This window comes from Macaca nemestrina, chromosome 10 (genome assembly GCF_043159975.1).
Source record: "Macaca nemestrina isolate mMacNem1 chromosome 10, mMacNem.hap1, whole genome shotgun sequence".
In the NCBI taxonomy this organism is placed as follows: Eukaryota; Metazoa; Chordata; class Mammalia; order Primates; family Cercopithecidae; genus Macaca; species Macaca nemestrina.
In genome coordinates, this window is record NC_092134.1 from 140,621,139 (window position 1) to 140,639,497 (window position 18,359).

Here is an 18,359-nt window from a genome sequence, read left to right on the forward strand (position 1 = left end):
TGGAGCAGCTGCAGTGAGGCCTCTGCAAAAGGGGGCAGCTTACAGCCACCCTTCTGCGTTTTCCTGCTGTGGGGCTCTCGGCTCCTCTACATAGATTTTTGTGTGGCTCTGCACTGCTGTCTGGAAAGGAAACCTCCTGAGGGCAGAGCCCACTGCTGTCCTGTCTTTCCTGTTTCTCTCCCTGCAGTGTCTGCCAGGGCTGAGCACTGCATGGCACAAGCTCTGGGCACAGAAGCTCTGGCCTTTATGTGCATGAGTGGGAACAGCAACTTGGAGCTCATCCAGCTGCAAAACTGAAGTCCATTCAGAAAGTGGAGGGGAGTCTCAGAGCATGAGGAGGAATATTGATTTAAAAAATGATCTGACGATTTACTGGGAGAAGTTAAGAGAGAGTGCACATACACACATACACTCACACACATACACACATGCGTGCGTGCACACACACACTCAGACATGCACTCACATATACACACAGACACACACGGGACAAAGACAGTTCTCAGAGACACAGGGAGACAGATGGGCCATGGTCTCTGGAGCTATAGTGTGAGCAGGGTTGGGGCACCAGGCTACGGTGGGGGACACAGGACAAGTGTAATAACCGCTTTCCAAAGTCCATCTGCTGGAAGAGGAGCAGACAGGGACTTCTAATCTGGAAGAATCTGGCAGGCAAAGTAACATGGCAGTGTAACTGACCGGGAGCAAAAGATGGAGTGGAGAGGGGAGTAAGGGTGCATGGAGGAGCTGGGGGTGGTGGGCTGGGTAGTTCCAAACATCTTAGATCAAAACTCTAAAGCATCTGCTCTGTGCTGTTATTCAATGGTTCAGTGCATCAAAAGTCTATGCAAACATTACCAAGTCTCTTAATTAAGGAAAAATAATGACAAAAAAATTAAACAACACATGTTAAAGACTGACCGCAAGAAGGCTTGCCTATAGATAAAGAGAGATTTAAACATGCCAGGTAACAGAAAAGACATGTGCAGGAACTGATAGGAACTGTATAGGAGGAGGCACCTCTTGGGAGAAGGAGGTGGCAGGAGGCCTTACAGAGGCTGGGGTTCTGTCTGAGGCTAGGGAGCCAGAGGCAAGGGTGTGAGAGGTCAGGGGTCGAGGGCAGGGGTGGCAGGTGCATGTGGGAGGGAGGCGCTCACATGGGGCCTGGTTCCACAGCAAATAGGAGGAAAGGTCCACCCAGAGCAGCTCTCAGTAGGTCACCCACTACTTCTAGAGAAGAGTCCAGACATGACTGGTTCTCCTCTTCTCATTCCTCTTCCAAACCAGCCTGCAGGGACCTGGATGCCTGCGTGGGCTGCTGATGTTAAATGGAAACACAGCCCATTCAACCCAAGATGATGGGTGGTCCTTGGGCGAGGGTGGGCTATGGCTGACTATGTAGGCTGAGTCTTAGCCTTAACGCAGGGTATTCTACTTTGAGAGAGCTCTCTTCTAAGATGCTGTGGGGAGGGAAAGGAGAGAGTAGGGAAGGCAGTGGCTGGAGGAGAAGGTGGAGGTCAGAAGAGGTTTGGGTCCCTGCCCCAGCAGCTGTCCAGAGTGGCAAACATCCCCTCATGTTCTCACTCCACGGCTCCCAGAGCTGCTTCCTCCAATACAGTGTGACTCATGCCAGGCTGATTGTACGGGAGAGAGAGAAGATGCAGCAATCAGAACTTAACAGAAAAGGGAAAGGCCTAATGCGTTCCAAAGTTAAAAAAATTTTTTTTTCAAAATAAAGCAACAAGGAAAAAAAAACCTTCAAACCAATTGAAACAAACAAATTAGAAAAAAAAAAAAGAAATAAAAATAAGAAGGTGGGGAGAGGAAATAAAATGAACGAAAAAACCGGGGAAAGACAAATGAGTGTTAGAGCAGGCACGGACAGTTAGGTACAGACGCCATGTACTTACGTTTACCTCGGTGATTGCTATATCAACAATGCTACCCACAACAATCAAGGCGTCAAATGTATTCCATGCATCACAGAAATAGTGCTGCATGGGGCAGAGAAGCCGAGAAGAGAGAGAGAGAGAGAGAAGAAAAAAAAACCAACAACAAAGGAGAAAAACAAAACAAAAGGGAAGAGGAAAAATGAAAAAAAAAAAAAAAAGGCATGGAAAAAGGGAGAGAAGAGAAAAAAAATGAGAAAAGAAAGAGGTTACGTGGGCATATTAAACACTCTCTTACCACTCTACAGTTCTGGCGGCTCAAACCTGGATAACCTGGTTTTCGCAGGGTGCAGAGGCCTGACAAAAGCTGGGTTAGTTCAAAGGTGGCGTGGGGCTGTGGCCGCCCCGGGGAGCCGGGCGGTGTGTCCCCTGCACCGCCACTCCCTCTGCTCAGCTCCACGCCCCAGCCCGGCACCGCCGGGCAGAGCTGAGGTAAATGGAAAAAAAGGAGGAGAAGCTCCCACTTTTTTTCCCCACAGGACGACGGCAGGTTCAATAAAAGGCATGACTGGAGGCGGGTAAAAACAGGAAATTAAAAAAAAAAATAAAAGAAGGTAAACAGAGAGAGTGAGAGAGAGAGAGAGAAATAGAGGAGGCAGAGAAGGAGGAATGAGGAGGTTTCCTGGGGAGGGCAGAGTAATACTCACATTAGTCTCACTGAGAATGACGTCAATTATGCTGCCAATTACGATGAGGAAGTCAAAAACATTCCAGGGATCACTAAAGTAACCCTACATAAGGGAGGGCAGGCAGGATGGGGATTAAAAAGGAATATTAGACAGACAAGAACAGAGCAACACCACCATCAGAATCATCGTCCAGGCACCTCCGTGTTGCCTCTGGAGTTCCGGACGCCCTCACCATGGCCAGGAGCCCAGGAGCCCAGGAGCACCAGCAGGGAAGGAGCAGCAGGGAGGTGACACTAACCCTACTGCCCACATTCCCTCCGTCACACGGCCCCATCCTACAGATCCACCCACCCTACCCCTTCTCCACAGAGGCCCTGTCCACTTTCCACCAGGGGCAGGAGTGGGTGTGGGGGTGGTGCAGTGCAAGTCACCAGGGGACAGGATGTGGCTACTATGCTCTCTTTTCAGTCCACGCTGAGCATCTCCTTCACCCCCAGTCCTCTTCTAGCAGAAGGGCCCATCTGGACGGAGGGAACACAGGTGTGTGACCCCTCAGAGGGTAATGGGCTCAGTCCTATGTGTGAAGCTGGGGATGAAAAAGGCTTTGAAAACCACAGCCATCAGTGTGGGCCGCAGGGTGGCAGGTTATCTGGGCTGAGAAGTGACTCATATAAAGCTCAAAAATAAGAGAAGGACCAAATTGTTAAAATAAGATCCATAATAAGTGCAAGTTTTGCAAATCAAATCAGGGTAACCCTAGTTCCTGCACTGGGTGCCCAGTGTTTCTAGGGACAGTTCCAACCCTGGCAAAGACTTCCTAAGGGGAAGGAGACAGAGGCAAGGCTGGGCTCCTACTCTGGGAGTGGGTTATGTGGCTCTTGAGAGGGCTTTCTGAGGCTTTCTAAGCACCTCCCCAGGTTCTTTCATGGTCATTTTGAGGTAGGGTCCTGCTGAATGCAAATGCGACTCAGAGGGCATGCGGTGATCAAAGCCTTTCCTGAGGATGGGTTTGCTGGGGACAGGCTGGTGGGTTGGGGGAGGCTGGCTGCCTAGAAGGGGATGAGAGCAGTGGTGCCCTAAAGGAGAGATTCTGGCACAGAAGGGGAAGACCCGTGTTCTGACTTTACTACTTGATTCTGTAGCTATGGATTTTATTTTTCACCATATTTGGAGAAGAGAAGGGATGAATGTTCTTAAAAGAGGTTTTTCATGTACTTGGACAACTGGTCAACCAAGGAATGGGCTGTCCCAGAGACCCTATAGGACCCCTGGTGTCCTGGATGAGTGGACTTTTTAGCAGATGGATTTCTTGGGTGTGAGAGGTGTAGGAGCCTGCAGAGCAATGTTCTGTGACCGAACGGGGGACATAGACCCCCAGCTACAGGCAGTCATGTTCCCCATGGGTAGAGGAGGAAGGACCAAGTACTACAGACATTTGTTTTCTTTAAGTAAAAACATTTACGCCTTTAGTTTAGATATGGTCTGCAAAGGGGACAAGACAGGGCTGGCCACATTTTTTTCACTGGGACCAGCATTTTCCTGCCCTCTGGGCTTCCAGGAGGTGGAATTCTAGAGGTCGGACGGGGTATGAAAGCATGAAGCATCCTCCGAGAGGTTCCCAGATCTCTCCCCAGCTCACTTGAAGGCTGCCAACCTTTCCTCTTTATTTTTTACTCACAAAGCCAAGAATCTGTGTTCTTCCCTTTCCTCCCAGCTCTATTCAGCTCTCTTAACTTCCCACTTCCCAGCCATGCCTTCTTTCCAGAGGGACGGAAAGACATGCTGTCCTGGGGCTGTTATTCTTAGCGTGGGAGGTCAGGTCACAGGGAAAGGGGCCTTTCGGTTCCCAGGCATTTCTGCCAAAAGAAAACAGAAACACCACCACAGAGACTCCGGACAGCCAGGATGGGGGAAGCAGAGATTAGCTGACCAGGGCGTGGGTGAGGTGAGGGTCAGCTTCAAATCAGGGCTTCCTTGTTGGCTTCCCAGGATATTTTTCTGAATATAGTGGAGCCTATGAGGCAGAGGCACCTCTTTCTCCCATTTAAGTCACGTGCTATGAGCAGGAAATAACCAATTTGCTCTCGGGTTCTCGGATATCATTCACAGGGCAAAAGGAGAATAGTGATTTTGGGGAGAGGGAAATAAAGAGTGAAGACCCCAGATGAACTACAGCTATGCATACGTCTTAAAATTAGATTTCAGAAAACACTGGGCGGCCCTCTCGATACGAATACCGTCTTTGTGGGTTGAGCTGTTTCAGAAGGGAAGGGCAGGGAAGTCAAGGAAGAGAAGCGAGAGAAACAAGAACAAGAGCAGAATCCAGGAATTCTCTGCATCAGCCTAGAAAACGTGCAAGAAAACATTATCTGGGTGTGGGAGCAGGAGGAGAGAGAGAGGACGGTGTGAGTGTCAGTGCTCAAGAAAGGAGGGTGGGTTGGAATCTTCGTCCACCAGAGAGACCTGAAACAAAATGGGTAAGTTGGCCTTGGTCTGCAACACCTCTGAGATGGAGAAAGGAAAAGGAAGAAATGGACAGAACAGAGCAAAGGTTTGGTGTTGAAAACCAGAGAAACACACACAGTTAATCAGCGGGCGCACAAGGGTGAAGGGCTGAGACCTAAGGGAACCCTGTCAACCGCCTGGCTGTGCACCCCTGGTCACTGTTTCTCCCGGATTTCTTCGTACATGTGCAGACAGAAGGCACAGCCCCCTCCTTCTTGACCACAGCCCCCCTCCACCCATGGCTCCACTGGACTGGCATTGGCTGGGCTCTGTTGGAGTTAATGCCTCGTGCCTCACACTTGCCCTCAGCAGGCTGTGCTCCTGCAGGCTTTAGACTGACATCTCTGTTTGGTGGCACACTACCTGGGGGGCTGCAGAAACCAACCAGGTTCCTTGTTGCCAAGAGCTCCTGTGCACCCAGCCCTGGGGGATTTCCGCAGAGCTGGAATGCAGCGGGTGAGGGCACATGTCTAGCGGGCAAACAGGGTCCCTTTAAGAGGCAGCTCTTCACCCTGACCCATCCTCCCACCGTCCTGCCCTTGGTGCCCAGAGCCCCTCAGTCCTCCAGCTGGACCATGAAGACAGTTTCAGGTCCAGCTTTCGGGCCTCCATCCCCATTGTCCCTTTGTCCCCTCCTCCCACTATTTCAACAGCCCCTTCCTCCCACCTGGACCACACCCGGCCCAGAAACAAGGCCCAGGTCCTCCCTGCTGGTCCCCAAGTCCCCAGGTGGTTGGGTCCTAGGAGGACTACTTTTCCCAACGCTCTCTGGAGTGTAAGGGCCTGATGCTGTCTCCTCTCTCTTCTTTCTGTTTTTGCCACCCCCTTGGTTGCTGGAAACCATTAGTAATAGGGGTTTTAAGGCTGTCATGGGGAAGGGAGGGTGGGAAAAAAATCATACACGTCTTACAAACTCAGTCTGACCCAGAGCCTGGTTATACCTGCTGCCCCTTATTTCTCTGGTGACTGTGTCCCAAATGGTTGAGAAGTAAGGGGTTGGAGAAAGGGTTTCCCTGGCTCTCCTTGAAGTGGCAAACCAAACCTCTTACCGTCCAGCTCCTCAGAGCCACGCGGGGCGGGCTGCCCGGAAGGGAAAGTGCTTTTGCAGCTGGAAGCCTTGCCCTCGCCATCCCCCAGTCCCACAGGTTGAGTGGATTTCTCCCTTCCAACTCCCACTCTGGAGATGTGTTCCTAAGATGGGCCTCTCCTCTGGCCATCCCAGGGCAGATCCTGGGTGCACCCCAGGCTCCCAGTACCCAGGCCTGAGTGCCGCAGCACCTCCACTCACTGATAGGCCTGGGCTGAGAAAATGGACACCAAATTGATACTGACATCAGAAAGTCATTGCTGGGGAGGAACAACTGCTGCAAAAGCATCAAGGGATGCATTTCCCACGCACAGGAACTGTGGATTTTCTTCCATTTTGGTTATCCACGCCCTGATTTGGCTCCATTGTTGGAGATATGCCAAGTCGAAAGAGGCTGCATACTGGTTAAAAGCAGGATCTCTGGAGGCAGATCTGGGTTCAGACACTACCTCTGCCACTGACTAGCTGGGTAGCCTTGAACAAATACCTTAACTTCCCTATGCCACTGTTTCCACACCTAGAACATGGGATAAAGCACAGAGCTGAGGTGAGGGTGAGAGGAGACCATGCATCCAAAGCACTCAGAACTTGCCGTTTCTCCTGCTCCCACCCACAAGGCCCGTGTGTCCTGACGTTTCATTGCTTTCTTCTGGTCCCAGATACTGTGTCTTAACTGTGGGGCCATGGTCCAGTGGTACTTCCTGGCTGGAAAATGCCTGCCTCCGGGTGTTCTCTGCTTTTTGGGGACAAGACACGCCCAACTCCCAGTGGAAAAGGGATGGGATGACTACCTATGTAATAAATCGTGGGCCTCTTGCCAACTGGAGGCGCACTTCCCAAGCCCTCTGTTTGCAATCGCTTAACAACAAGAAGTAACCGGAGTCCAGAGTCCAGAGGCTTCCACCTCATTACAGCTTCAAGGGCCATTTCAAGAATCTCATCATCACTGGTCGGCTGGAGATTGAGCTTTCTGGAAGGGAGGCAATCATAATCTGATAATTAACCACACTAGCACCAGCCCTATGTCTTGCATAGGGTTAATGTGAGGACCAATACCTGGGAAAGTATTTTGAAAAAATCCTTTAATATCTATTCTTTATATTGACTCTATCTGGCCTCCTCGGGAATAGGTGTTCTGGATGTGTGAATGTTCCAGAGAGAGGATGCCTGGCCCTCTAATGACCAAAATCTTTGAATTTCTACCTTTTTAAAAAAGTATTCACTTTAAAGCCAGGGTCTCTCTCTGTTGCCCCAGCTGGAGTGCAGTGGTATGAGCATAGCTCACTGTGGTCTCAAACTCTTCAGCCTCCCAAGTATTACGCCCCTCTAATTGTTTAACTTTTTGGGGAGATGAGGTCTTGCTATGTTGCCCAGGCTGGTCTAGAACTCCTGGCCTCAAGTGATCCTCCTGTCTCCACCCTCCAAAGTGTTAGAATTACAGCTGTGAGCCACCGTGCCCGGTCAGCCACTGTCATTATTTAGCAGCATTGCTCTGCCTAGTGAGGTAGGAGTCACAGGTTCTATTTTGGGTGTGGGACTAAACACCAGGGGGACAAAGCCTAGGTATGTGAAAAGAGGAAGGAGGAAGTTGAAGGTTCTGGAATCTTGAGTTTTCCTTTAGTCTGTCTCTCAGGCCTTTTCTGCCCATCCTCCAGGTCACTAGTATTCAAACTCTCCTGAATGAAATCTGGCTGATACCGTTTGAGATTGGTGACAGGGTGCAGGCTGTCACAGCTGCATTTTGTAAGACTGGAGGTCATGTAGACAATGAACTGCTAGGTTCTTAGGAAGCACTCTTCCCACCGAGGAAGGCACAGCCACTCTTCTTTAATCGAGAGGGGCGGCGGCAGGGGCCCCGTTTTCTGTCTCTGCTATAGGAGAGCTGCGAGGGGACTGCTGTTGAAGCGGTGATGGGTGCATGCCTTTGCCTTTGAATTCCGGATCCTTAGCTTCTTCTCTGCCCAGAGCACAGGCCGCCCTGCCATCTCCTCAGACGCAGCACCGGCTTTCCATCAGGCTGGCGGCAAGAAGGCGTCCATGAGGAATTGCGCACACCTTTCACTCCTCGCCTGGGGTGGTGCTGTCAGTCTTCAGCATTTGGAGGGCAGAGGTGCTGTCACTGCTGTAACTCATTTCTCTTCTCTGTTCCTTCCTGCCTGCCTTCCTCATCTGCCCGAAGAAACATAGGGGAGGCAGCCAGCTCCTGAGTGCCCCGGGCCTGTGGGGAAGCTGACTCTGAACACCTGGTTTCCCCTCCTAGGACACACGGGGCACGGAGTGCGCTGGCTGGGGGCGCTGCAGGACTTCCGGGCTGGATTAGAAGTGGGGCTGCTGAGATTGAGACGGAGAGTGGAAAAGGACAAAGGGTCCTCTGAAGGGCCCCTGCAGACAGGGTTAGGAACATCAGTCAGCAAGCAGCTGGAGGCTGCCAAGGTGGGGCGGGGCTGAGGGAGGAGCAACAGATGGCTTCACCAGACCTAGGGAAGGGGGTCCTTGCAGGAGAGCAGAGGTCCTGCTTGAGTGAGCAAGCACTGGAGAGAGCGCAGGTGCGCCAGGCAGGGGGCTGGGCAGAGGTGGCTGTGAGGGAGGGAGCCATGCCCAGTTCCTGGAAACACTGATCATTTCTGGGTCCCAGAAATGAGAGCTGAATGAACCGGGGAGAGGAGCTGGGTCCCACTGGCAGCTGGCGGTGGTGGCAGTGAAGTCTCAGTGCGTGTCTATGTGTCTATGCAGAGTTGATCCCATTGAATATCAGGAAAACAATGGTAACCGACACCAAGCAGAGATAATATAAATTGTATTACACCAGGATGCCATTTAGACATAACAGTAATCATGGAAATTAGTGGCGCCTAATGGAGAAGGCATAACTGGAGCACAGAGCTGCCAGCAGCCTGGGAGGAGGTGGGGATTTCTGCCCTCCTCTGTCAGCTCCCATCCTGTGATGTGTTAATTCAGAAGCACCCCAAGACACACTCTGCACAGCCAGCTTGAGACCTACTTGGACTAAGGGCAGGAGTGGGCAGAGGGCTGGGTGCCTGCCTCATGAGAGGACCCCAGGTGGGTGGAGGCGAGGGGGGCTGCTCTCCTATTTGCAGGAGGAACACACACTCCTGAAAATGCAGACTTTTAACTGGACACTTTCTGCTCCCATTTTTCTTTGGAATTAAGGCTTTTCCTCCCCAGGACATTTTTGAAGGCCTTCGTCCATTTATTTACTCATTCATTTATTTATCTCATCAACACATAATAAGCACTTACTAGAGGTCTGTAACTAAGCAAGGCTTGGGCATACAAACATGAATCAGCCCTCCTGAAGCCTGCCATCTTCCCCGCCGGGAGCAGATGAAAATATGGGGTTATTGGTTAAGCTCCCTTTGGGGGCCTCAGGAGGCTCTTTTTCTGCCTCAGTTTGCACCTGGGTAGATTGGGGGATCCCAACAGCTGCCTCGCACTACTCATGCTGGAATAAATGAGCCGTTTTCTGCAAAGGTGCCTTCAGGACTAGGGTGCTGAATCAACGCCTCCTTGGAGAAGGGCAAGGCTGGGCAGACACACGGCCATGCACACCGGCAACTTTAAGCTCAAATGAACAGCACCAACCATGCACTCTGAGGAAAGGAAGGCAAGACACAAGTAGCATCAGGTGTGGCTGGAATAAGGATGAGCAATCTCCCCTTTGCTGCAGGAGGGCTTGGATCTGTGGCAGCCCTCAAAACCTCCTGCCTGCCTAGAACTCCTTCCAGTCCAATCCAGGGGACCAAGGCCATGGACAGAGCTTTCCAAACCCCGATCAGAGAGGTCCCTTCCTGCTCAGCACTCTCGGAAAGCTCCCACAGCCCATCCTATCACCCCCGCCCTTTGGCATCTCTAACTTAGCGGGCCAGTGCTCCTCTGCCAGGGGATCTGGCCAGCAACCTGCATCCACACTCTTGAACAAGCTGTGAATAAAATGATAGACTGCCTTCACTTCCCACAGTGAGCCTCGGGTTGTGCAGGCAGGTTACCTAACCTCTCTGCCTCAGCTTCCCTACCTGCAGCATGGGAATAACCAGAGTACTTGCCCTTGTAGGGTTTTCATTTTATTTTATTTTTAGAGACAGGGTTTAACTCTGTCATCCAGGCTGGAGTGCAGTGTTGCAATAATATTTCATTGCAGCCTCCACCTCCTGGGCACAAGAGATCCTCTTGTCTCAGCCTCCCAAGGAGCTGGGACTACGGGTGTGTGCCACTGTACCTGACTAACTAAAAAATAGAATTTTTTTTTTTTTTTTGTAGAGATAGGGTCTTGCCCAGGGTGGTCTGGAACTCCTGGGCTCAAATGGCTCTCTGGCCTCGGCCTCCCAAAGTGCTGGGATTACAGGTGTGAGCCACTGTGCCTGGCCCCCTCGTAGGGCTTTGTGAGAATGATACGAGTTCATACCTGCCCTGTCTGGCACTGAGAAAGTGCTGACTGGTTGCTGCAGTTGCTACTATTACTGTCGTTGTTGGAGTTCTTGCTGAGAGGCTACCTTCCTGCACACCCACAGCCTCTGTGTCAGAGAAGGTCCTTCCTGCCTCTAAGTCAGGCTGGCCCAGCGCAGGGCCAGAAGCACTGGCAGCACCTTGGGCTTCAGTGGGTTGGGTTACCGCCGACGCACCCGGTAGGTCTGGGAATCCCTCTTCTTTCTACCAGCCCGGCGTGTTCCAGTTTCTTTCCCTGTGGCAGGGCCGGGGACGGAAACCACAGTGTACTTTCCCACCGGGCTTTTTTACACAGTGTGAATAATTTTCTACATTAAATAATTAAATGTAGTAGCTAATACTACCCTTCCCACACAAAGGCTTTATGCAAGTCATATAATTATTTTTTATCCTTCATAGTGACTTTTAAGCTCTCCAGCACCAGGCAGGAGAGAAGCCTGTCACAATGTTGCAACAATATGCAAATCCCTGGGTGCAGAGCCACAGCGGGGAAGGTCCTCCTGGCAAAGCTGGGGCCTGCCTGTTTAAGGAGCGCTGCGTGGTACCAGGTGCCCCGTGGGCACTCTGCAAATAAATAATAATCAGGGGAATGCAGGAGCTGGGCCCACACAGCTTTGGCCTCTGAATTCTGTGCCGATGGCGAAGGCTGGGGCGAGAGTTGCTGCATTTCATCCCCAGCTGCTGCCCTTCTTTCCCGGTCCGTTTTCTACTCCTTTTAACGCATTTCTCCACCTTGGGGTTTCTGTGGACGGTGGTGGACACTGCAGTTTCTCAACAGATTGGATAAATAGGTTTCGTCTAAAAGTCACTAAGAGGCTGAGTCAGCCAGCCTGAGGCTACGTGTGGATTCCTAGCGAGGGGGTGACACTGGCCACCACGGGGCGCTGTGGAGCTCTGTGGGGACATGGAGTATACAGTAGGTGGGGAGACTGTTCCAAAAAGAAGAGCATTGGGTCCAGAAAGGACTGAAGACCTAGCCCAAGAGAATGTCTAGGTTTCCATAGGATTTTTGAAATAAAATTCTTGCTTGCTCTTCAAGTTTTTCAATGTGAATATTCCAGGTTAGTAAGGAAATGCAGTCATACAATCCAAGATATGGTCATATTTCTAGTGGCACTGTTATCCTCGCTGAGCCTCGGCCACTGGCCAGCCACTGAAGACTCCCCCACTATCAGTGTCACTGAACATCACCCATGAAAGGGGCTCCTCGGATAAATATTTCCCAAACACGCCACAGGGCCCAAGGATGCCCCTTCGCTGGGCCAAACCCTCCTTCGGCATCCTCAGTCCCATCCACTAAATGTCAGTTTTACCTCCCCGAATCATGGGGATGCCCCTACGGATTTCCAGAACCGTGTTCTGTAGAACACTAGGTCTGTGGGGGTGTTAATCGGCATTACAACCAACCAGGGAAACAAAACAAACCCCCAAACAAGGACCCCATCCTCCAATAAGCCTGGGAGGGTTGAATTTCAGAACTTTGGCCTGGGGTAGTCTCAGGGCCCTCTGCGCTGAACTGTCTGAGCACACTTAAGCCAGAATTTCCCTGACCTGGGCGGCCATGCTGCTGAGTCCTGCTGAGCATGGCACGATGCCCGCTCCAAAGCCACCGTCTTTGCCTTCTAGCTCTGCCTTCTTTTCCAGCGGACCACCCCAGAGAGTGACAAGCTCTTGTGGTGGGTGGAGAACTGAAGGGGGTGTCCTCGCTGGATGCTGGAGCTTGTAAGCCAGGGGCTGGAGTCACTTTTGCAAGGAGGGGCACCCCAGAGGAAGCTGCTTGTCTTTGGTTGGCCTTCATTCAGTGACACTGACAGAGATGACAGGCACACGGTGTTACTGTGCTAGCATCTGGAAGGCGGTCAGTGTGGATGCCACCAAGAGACAGTCCTGCTCAAAGACTAACAAGTCTTGCTAGAGGGATGAGACGTTTCCATCAAGAGCTCTGATTAAATGCCGGAAAAGAGAAAAGGGTGCTCTGGGAGCTCAGAGGCAGTGGAGACTGCTTCTAGCCAGGTTGATCTCGGGAGGCAGCTTGAAGGATGCAGCACTGGAGCCCGGCCTGGAAGTCCAGCATAGGGTGTTTAGGAGAAGGTGAGGCGTGACCCAGAGCATGGGTGGCCCTGAACAGGAGACGAGGGCTGGAGGACGGGGCCGGCCAGAGCAGCTGCCTCTGCGGACAATGGGGAACCACAGAGAGGCTCGTGGGGGCACTCAGGACGAAGCAGAACCGTGAGGAACAGCGAGGCTTCTGCAGAGACCCAGAGAGGCTACGGCAGGGGAGGCAGAGGAGGGGAGGGATGGGAGGGAGAATGCCAGGCAGGAACCAACAGTCTCGATGTTTGAATGTGACCCAATCAACAGCCACTTTCCTTTCATCCCAAATCCTAAACCCTTGTCCCACTAGACTGCCACTGTTTTTTTCTTCAGTCAGCATCTTAGACTGTTCTTGAATACCTTCCCAAAGAGTAGGCCTGAACGCAGAGCAGTGAATGACCAAGCCCTGGGCTCCTGCAAAAGATTTCAAGCCTTTCCCTGTACATTGAAAGTCTACATAGAGATGCACATCTCTTCCTCAAAAGTGACTCCGAGAGCAGGGCATTTCTGGCTGCGGTCAGGGTTATCCCCGCGAGGCTGAGAACAGCCACTGGCCCTGAAGATCTGCCCTGAGGCCCCACAGAAGGCCCACCAGGAGATGGAAAACTGAGCCGGCCAGACTTCTGAGTCTCAGGCTGCCCTGACCACTGTAGGGACAGAACACAGGTGAGGTGGTGGGTGGTGGGCAGAGCGAGGAGAGAGGAAAGATTGTGGAGGAAAGAAAAGAGCCGTAAGAGAACGCTTGTCCCTAGCTTCAGCACTGGACTGGGGGCGGGGTACACTCCCCCATTATCTGAGATTTTTATAGCAAAGAACCTCGTAGCCAAAGAGAAGTGCAGAAGCTCTGTCTTGGAAATTCCTTTTATGGAATCACGAGGCCTGTAAATTCAATTCTGCACAGTTGGGAAAAGGAGAAGGCCCTAGTTCTGTCGCAAACATGTCCAGCAAGGTCTGGGAAGGCCTGGCTTTTGAGCTCCTCCAGGGCCAAGATTTCTAGTATGGGAGAAGGAGGGGCACACTCAGGGACATCTGTGATGCTCAGGACGGGAAGACGTGGGTGAGGGCAAAGGTGCACACTGAAGACCCCAGATCACATTATGCAATTCCCCCACTGAATGGCCCATCCCTGTGGTTTCCAAGGACAGTCAGAGGAAGTCCACACCCCTCACTGTGGTCCTGAAGGGCCTGTGCGCACTGGCCTCTGTCCAGCCCTTTTCACGTCACCCTCTGGACAGCAGGGCAGCATTCTGGCCTCCCTCTGCCTGTCCGCTGTTTCTAGAAGGCCTGGAGGACTGTTTCTTTGTTCTTGGCAGCTGGCTTAACTCATCCCTGCTCTTATCCTGGGAAATGATATTTTCTTCTCCACCCCTCATTTCAGCTGGCTCTTGGCCTCCAGACCCCTTTCCTTCTCCTTCCTCTCCTCTCTCCAAGTTTCCTTCCAATTCTGCACGTTCTCCAACACTTCTCCCAGGACATGATTCTGGACAGGATTCTTGGAGTTTCTATCTTCAGAGGGAATAGACGGCGCTGACTCCTAAAATACATCTCCAGCCCAGATCGCCTGTCTGAATTCCAGATTTTCACAGCCTACGTGACATTTTCTAACCTAATATATCCCCACATTCTCACTTTAAACTGGTTTCTTCCTGTTCTTCTCTATGTCAGCAAATGACACCACTCTTCCATCCACTCAGGGAAAGCCAGGAACCCCGGAGCTGTCTCTGATTCCTGTTCCTCATCCTCACATCCAGTTCACCATCCAATGATGTCATGACTCTGCCCCCCTCGCTCCGTCGCTTCCATGGCCACCTGCCTTCCCAGCATCGGGCTCCTTGCTGCTCCCCATCTCACCACACCAGTCATTTGTCAATGAGCAGCCAGCATGCTGGTTAAAAAATGGAAATCAGATTATATAATCTCCCTACTGAATGGCCCATCCCTGTGGTTTCCAAGGACAGTCACAGGAAGTGCACACCCCTTACTGGGGTCCTGAAGGGCCTGCAGCTCCAGCACAGTCCTTTTCACCGTTGCTCTCGGTTTCCAGAACGAGCTGAGCTTGCCCCTGCCTCAGGGTCTTTGCTCTTCCTTCTGCCTGAAATGCTCTACTTCTGGCTCCTTTTCAGCCTCCAGGGCTCAGCACAAATGCTGCCTTCCTGACCTCCTTATTTTAAACGGGTGACTCTTCACCCACACTCTTCCGTTTCCCCACCGCAGCCCTTACCCCATCTGAAACCTTTGTTTACTGTGTATTGGTGTGTCCTGCACTACTCTGTGAGCCCTGTAAAGATGGTACTATGCTTCCACATCATCACTGAGGCGCTCAGGAACTACTTACAGAAAGAAAAGATGGAAAAGGAAGTACGGATAAGGGGAAGTTACAGAGAGGTACGTTTTAATTCAGTATAAAGAAGGATTTCTGACAGAGCTACCTCTAGAAACAAGGAGACTCGTATGGCAGAAAGCAGGACGGTGTAGAGATTTCTGCACTCAGGGAAGCTCAATGGTCTGGATCTTTTCTGACACGAATATTCTGACTTTCTTTTCCCGGCTCATAATTCTCATTCATCCATGCAGGCATCAGACTTTCACTGAATGCCTCTCATGGCACAGAGAAGAACATGAAACAGCTCCTGCCATTGATGAATTTGGCAATTTTTGTGTCCCCAATGTGTAAGTCTTCCCACTGCACATATGTGTGCAAACACATGCATGTGAGTGTGTAGCAGGCTTGTTTCACTTTCCTGAGCCCACCTGTCAGCTGACTGCCCCCTCTCCTGAAAGTGCTTGTCAACTCAGATTTGGAAACAAAATCCAAAGGTCCAAAGCAATCTAGGGAATGCAGGGGCCACAGAGAGAATGGCTGAATGGGAGGGAAGGGCGGCAAGCGGCCTCGGAGAAGGCGGCAGGACGTAGGAGTGGAGTGAACACTTTTCATTGCAGAGGGTGGTCACTCGAGAATGGCTTTCTTTCTTTCTGTCTCGGATCTTCTTAGAAGGAAGACAGCTAACATTTACCGAGGGCCCACTGAGTGCACAGCAGCAACTGGGCCTGTCCACATTTCCTGTTTTAATGGGGTTGTTGTGGAAAGAGTGGCTTTTGAGTCACCTAAACCTGCAACAGAATCCCAGGATTTTTACCACGATTAAATGCATTCCTATTTGTTAAGGTGCTTAGAGCAGTATAGGGTGCATACTAAGCAGGATGGTGGTTGTTACAAGCTAACAATAACAACAAAAAGCCAGCCCTGGACTCCTTACCTAGCCTTTCTCTGACCTCCAGTTTCTTCAGATGTAAAATGGGAGGCTATAATATTCGTCTTATGGATTGAATGAGATGAGGAAAGTAAAATATCTAGCTTCATGTCTGGTTCTTCATTGACAATATATGCTGTTTGCTTCCCTCCAGTGCTTCTAAATGTTACTTGAGCTCAGGTGTAGGCATTGATACCAAATGGGTCAATGCGTTTATCGACTGCTTCTTTTTAAGTTGAAATATGAATGTCAGATGACAGGGAGGTTTCCTAGTGAAATGAGAGGGTGAACTGGGGACGCTACAAGTCCCAAGAGTGGGCCAAAGTCGCCCCAGGCAAGTGTGGCCTTACCTACCTGCTTGTACTCATGATTCGTTCCCGGCACCAAGCATACCGCCTAGCACGTGAGCTGCTCCACAAAATATTTTGGGGGTTGTTGGCGAACTTTAGCCTGCAGCAAAACACTAGCCAAGTCGCACGAACAAAGAGTTCTTGAAATAAAGACTATGAAGAATGGCAAGGCCTAGGCACCGAGAAAGAGGGAATGGTGAAAAACTGAGCTGAAGGCTTGAAAAGCCGACTAATGGGTTGCATTAGCCACACGAAAGGGGAGTGATAGTTTAGATGCTGGTAACATGGTTGATGCTTGCACAACCCAACTTCAAGGATGCATTAAGATGAGCCTTAAAGTTATTTTATGGTGTGAGGCGGACATCAGACTGAAGGGATAGAATACGTGGGCTCAGGATGAAAGATGCCAGAATACCAATATTACAAAAGGGCCCATTTAAAATGATCACGGGCAAGAGGGCACACCCTGGCTGGAGGTGAAGTTCCTTGATGCTGAGTTAGAAAGCTGGGTGCAGACTCCCCAGGCATAGGGATCCAGCTGAGTTTCATCTGAATGGCACTTTCCCTGAAGCCTTCATTCCTCTGTAGAGATGACCTCACTCAGTCTCACCACAGTATGCTAAGGCAGTCTTCCTACTGTACGGAGAAACAGACATGGAAGGAACAAGTGCTTGTAGGAAGCTCTTCCTGTCCTGTCTGCTCAGCCCTGGCTTCTTCAAGGTGATGCTGAGGTGGGATCTAGCCTTCCTGGGTCGCAATCTACCAGAAATTCCTCTCTGGGTGGGATCTGGGGGCAGCAGATGATGAAGCGAAGAAATGAAGGAAAATACATTTTGTAAAAATTAAAACTTCACAAAAATTACTGCATCATGCAGAAGTGCGTGGCCAATTTAAAACAGTTGGAAGAGGATGATGCCTGGAGAGTGGCACAGGTGGAGGCAGAGGTCAAGTTGGAGAGAAAGTACATTTCAGCCGGCAATGTCATTACTGCCAAAAACATGACTGAAAAACAAACCAAGATTCCCAGAAGATTCTCAGCTTTCGAAAAGAGGAAGGGGCCCCAGTGTGCATCCTTGCCTCCTGGCCATCCCACTTTCGCCTTCCTTCTCCTGGTCCTTGACTGAGCTTTTAAGAACAAGTTCTGAAATGTCTCTCAACAGTCCATGGAAGAGTGTGTGGACATCGGCACCTTTCCTGCCTCCGGGGAAGGCCCAGCTCAGGCCGGATGGATTTAGGCCTGCAGGGTTCCCCTGGCCCCTCAGGTGGACACATTGGTGCCTTTAGAAGAATTCTGGCTCTGGCATTCTTCCCACTGCCTCTGCCCTGGCTGCCCCAGGGCTCCAGTGGGGCAGTTTGGGGCCTTGTGGCCATTGCCACACCACCTCTCCTTAGGCTGGTGAGCCGCTGCTCTGACACAGGCTCATGCACTCTCTTCTCCTGTGGCTGTTTCTGTCGCCACTGGCAACCTTCAGGAGCCTGTTTTTTGTGTGCCATCCACTTGCCTCCTCCCGGGGACAGAGAACATGTCTGATTACCATCCAGACTGACACCCTGGCCTGGGCAGGAAAAGAGGCCTGGCTTACAGTTTGTAAGGTGGTTTCTCTTCCCTTGTTCAGACAGGCAGATCTGACCTTTGACTTGGGGGCCGAGTTGTCTGCTGGGGGTGCCCTCCCAACTTCTCCACCTGCCAGGGGAATGTCAGAATCTGGTCCCTTTCCTGGGAGCGGCTCACTCCTGGAACCAAAGACTCCAACACTAAAACAGGAGGTCCACACCTGAGCATTCTGGACCCTCAGCCTCTGAAGTCCCCCTGCATCTGCACAGGGTATGGATGCCCCTGGAGAACCCCAAGCTGGCTGGGGGAGGGACCACAGCATCTTCAGGTCATGTGACAAAAGCTATTTACCCAAAGAGACCATGCTGAATCTAAAGAACAGAAGTTTCTAGACACGGACAGAGCTGACAGAGCAGATGAGAAACTGGGCTGTTTGTTCTCTGTGGAAGCAAGTGTTCTTCCCCAGGCACCCACC

At 51.3% G+C, this 18,359-nt stretch overlaps 1 protein-coding gene across 45 annotated transcripts in view; it reads right to left on the reverse strand.

The window, feature by feature from the left end:
- The window catches only part of LOC105484109 (calcium voltage-gated channel subunit alpha1 C), a 649,973-nt gene that overhangs the window by 57,036 nt on the left and 574,578 nt on the right, over nt 1-18,359 (reverse strand). For 21 of the 45 annotated variants that reach the window (XM_071070630.1, XM_071070633.1, XM_071070626.1 and 18 more), the window contains one exon: nt 1,911-1,994. The exons of 1 other annotated variant lie outside the window; for it this stretch is intronic. In XM_071070630.1, coding sequence (XP_070926731.1) covers nt 1,911-1,994 — 84 coding nt within the window. Of the gene's footprint in view, nt 1-1,910; nt 1,995-2,596; nt 2,681-18,359 lie in introns of all 45 variants that reach the window. 23 more of the 45 variants (XM_071070627.1, XM_071070634.1, XM_071070642.1 and 20 more) reach the window with 3 other exon arrangements.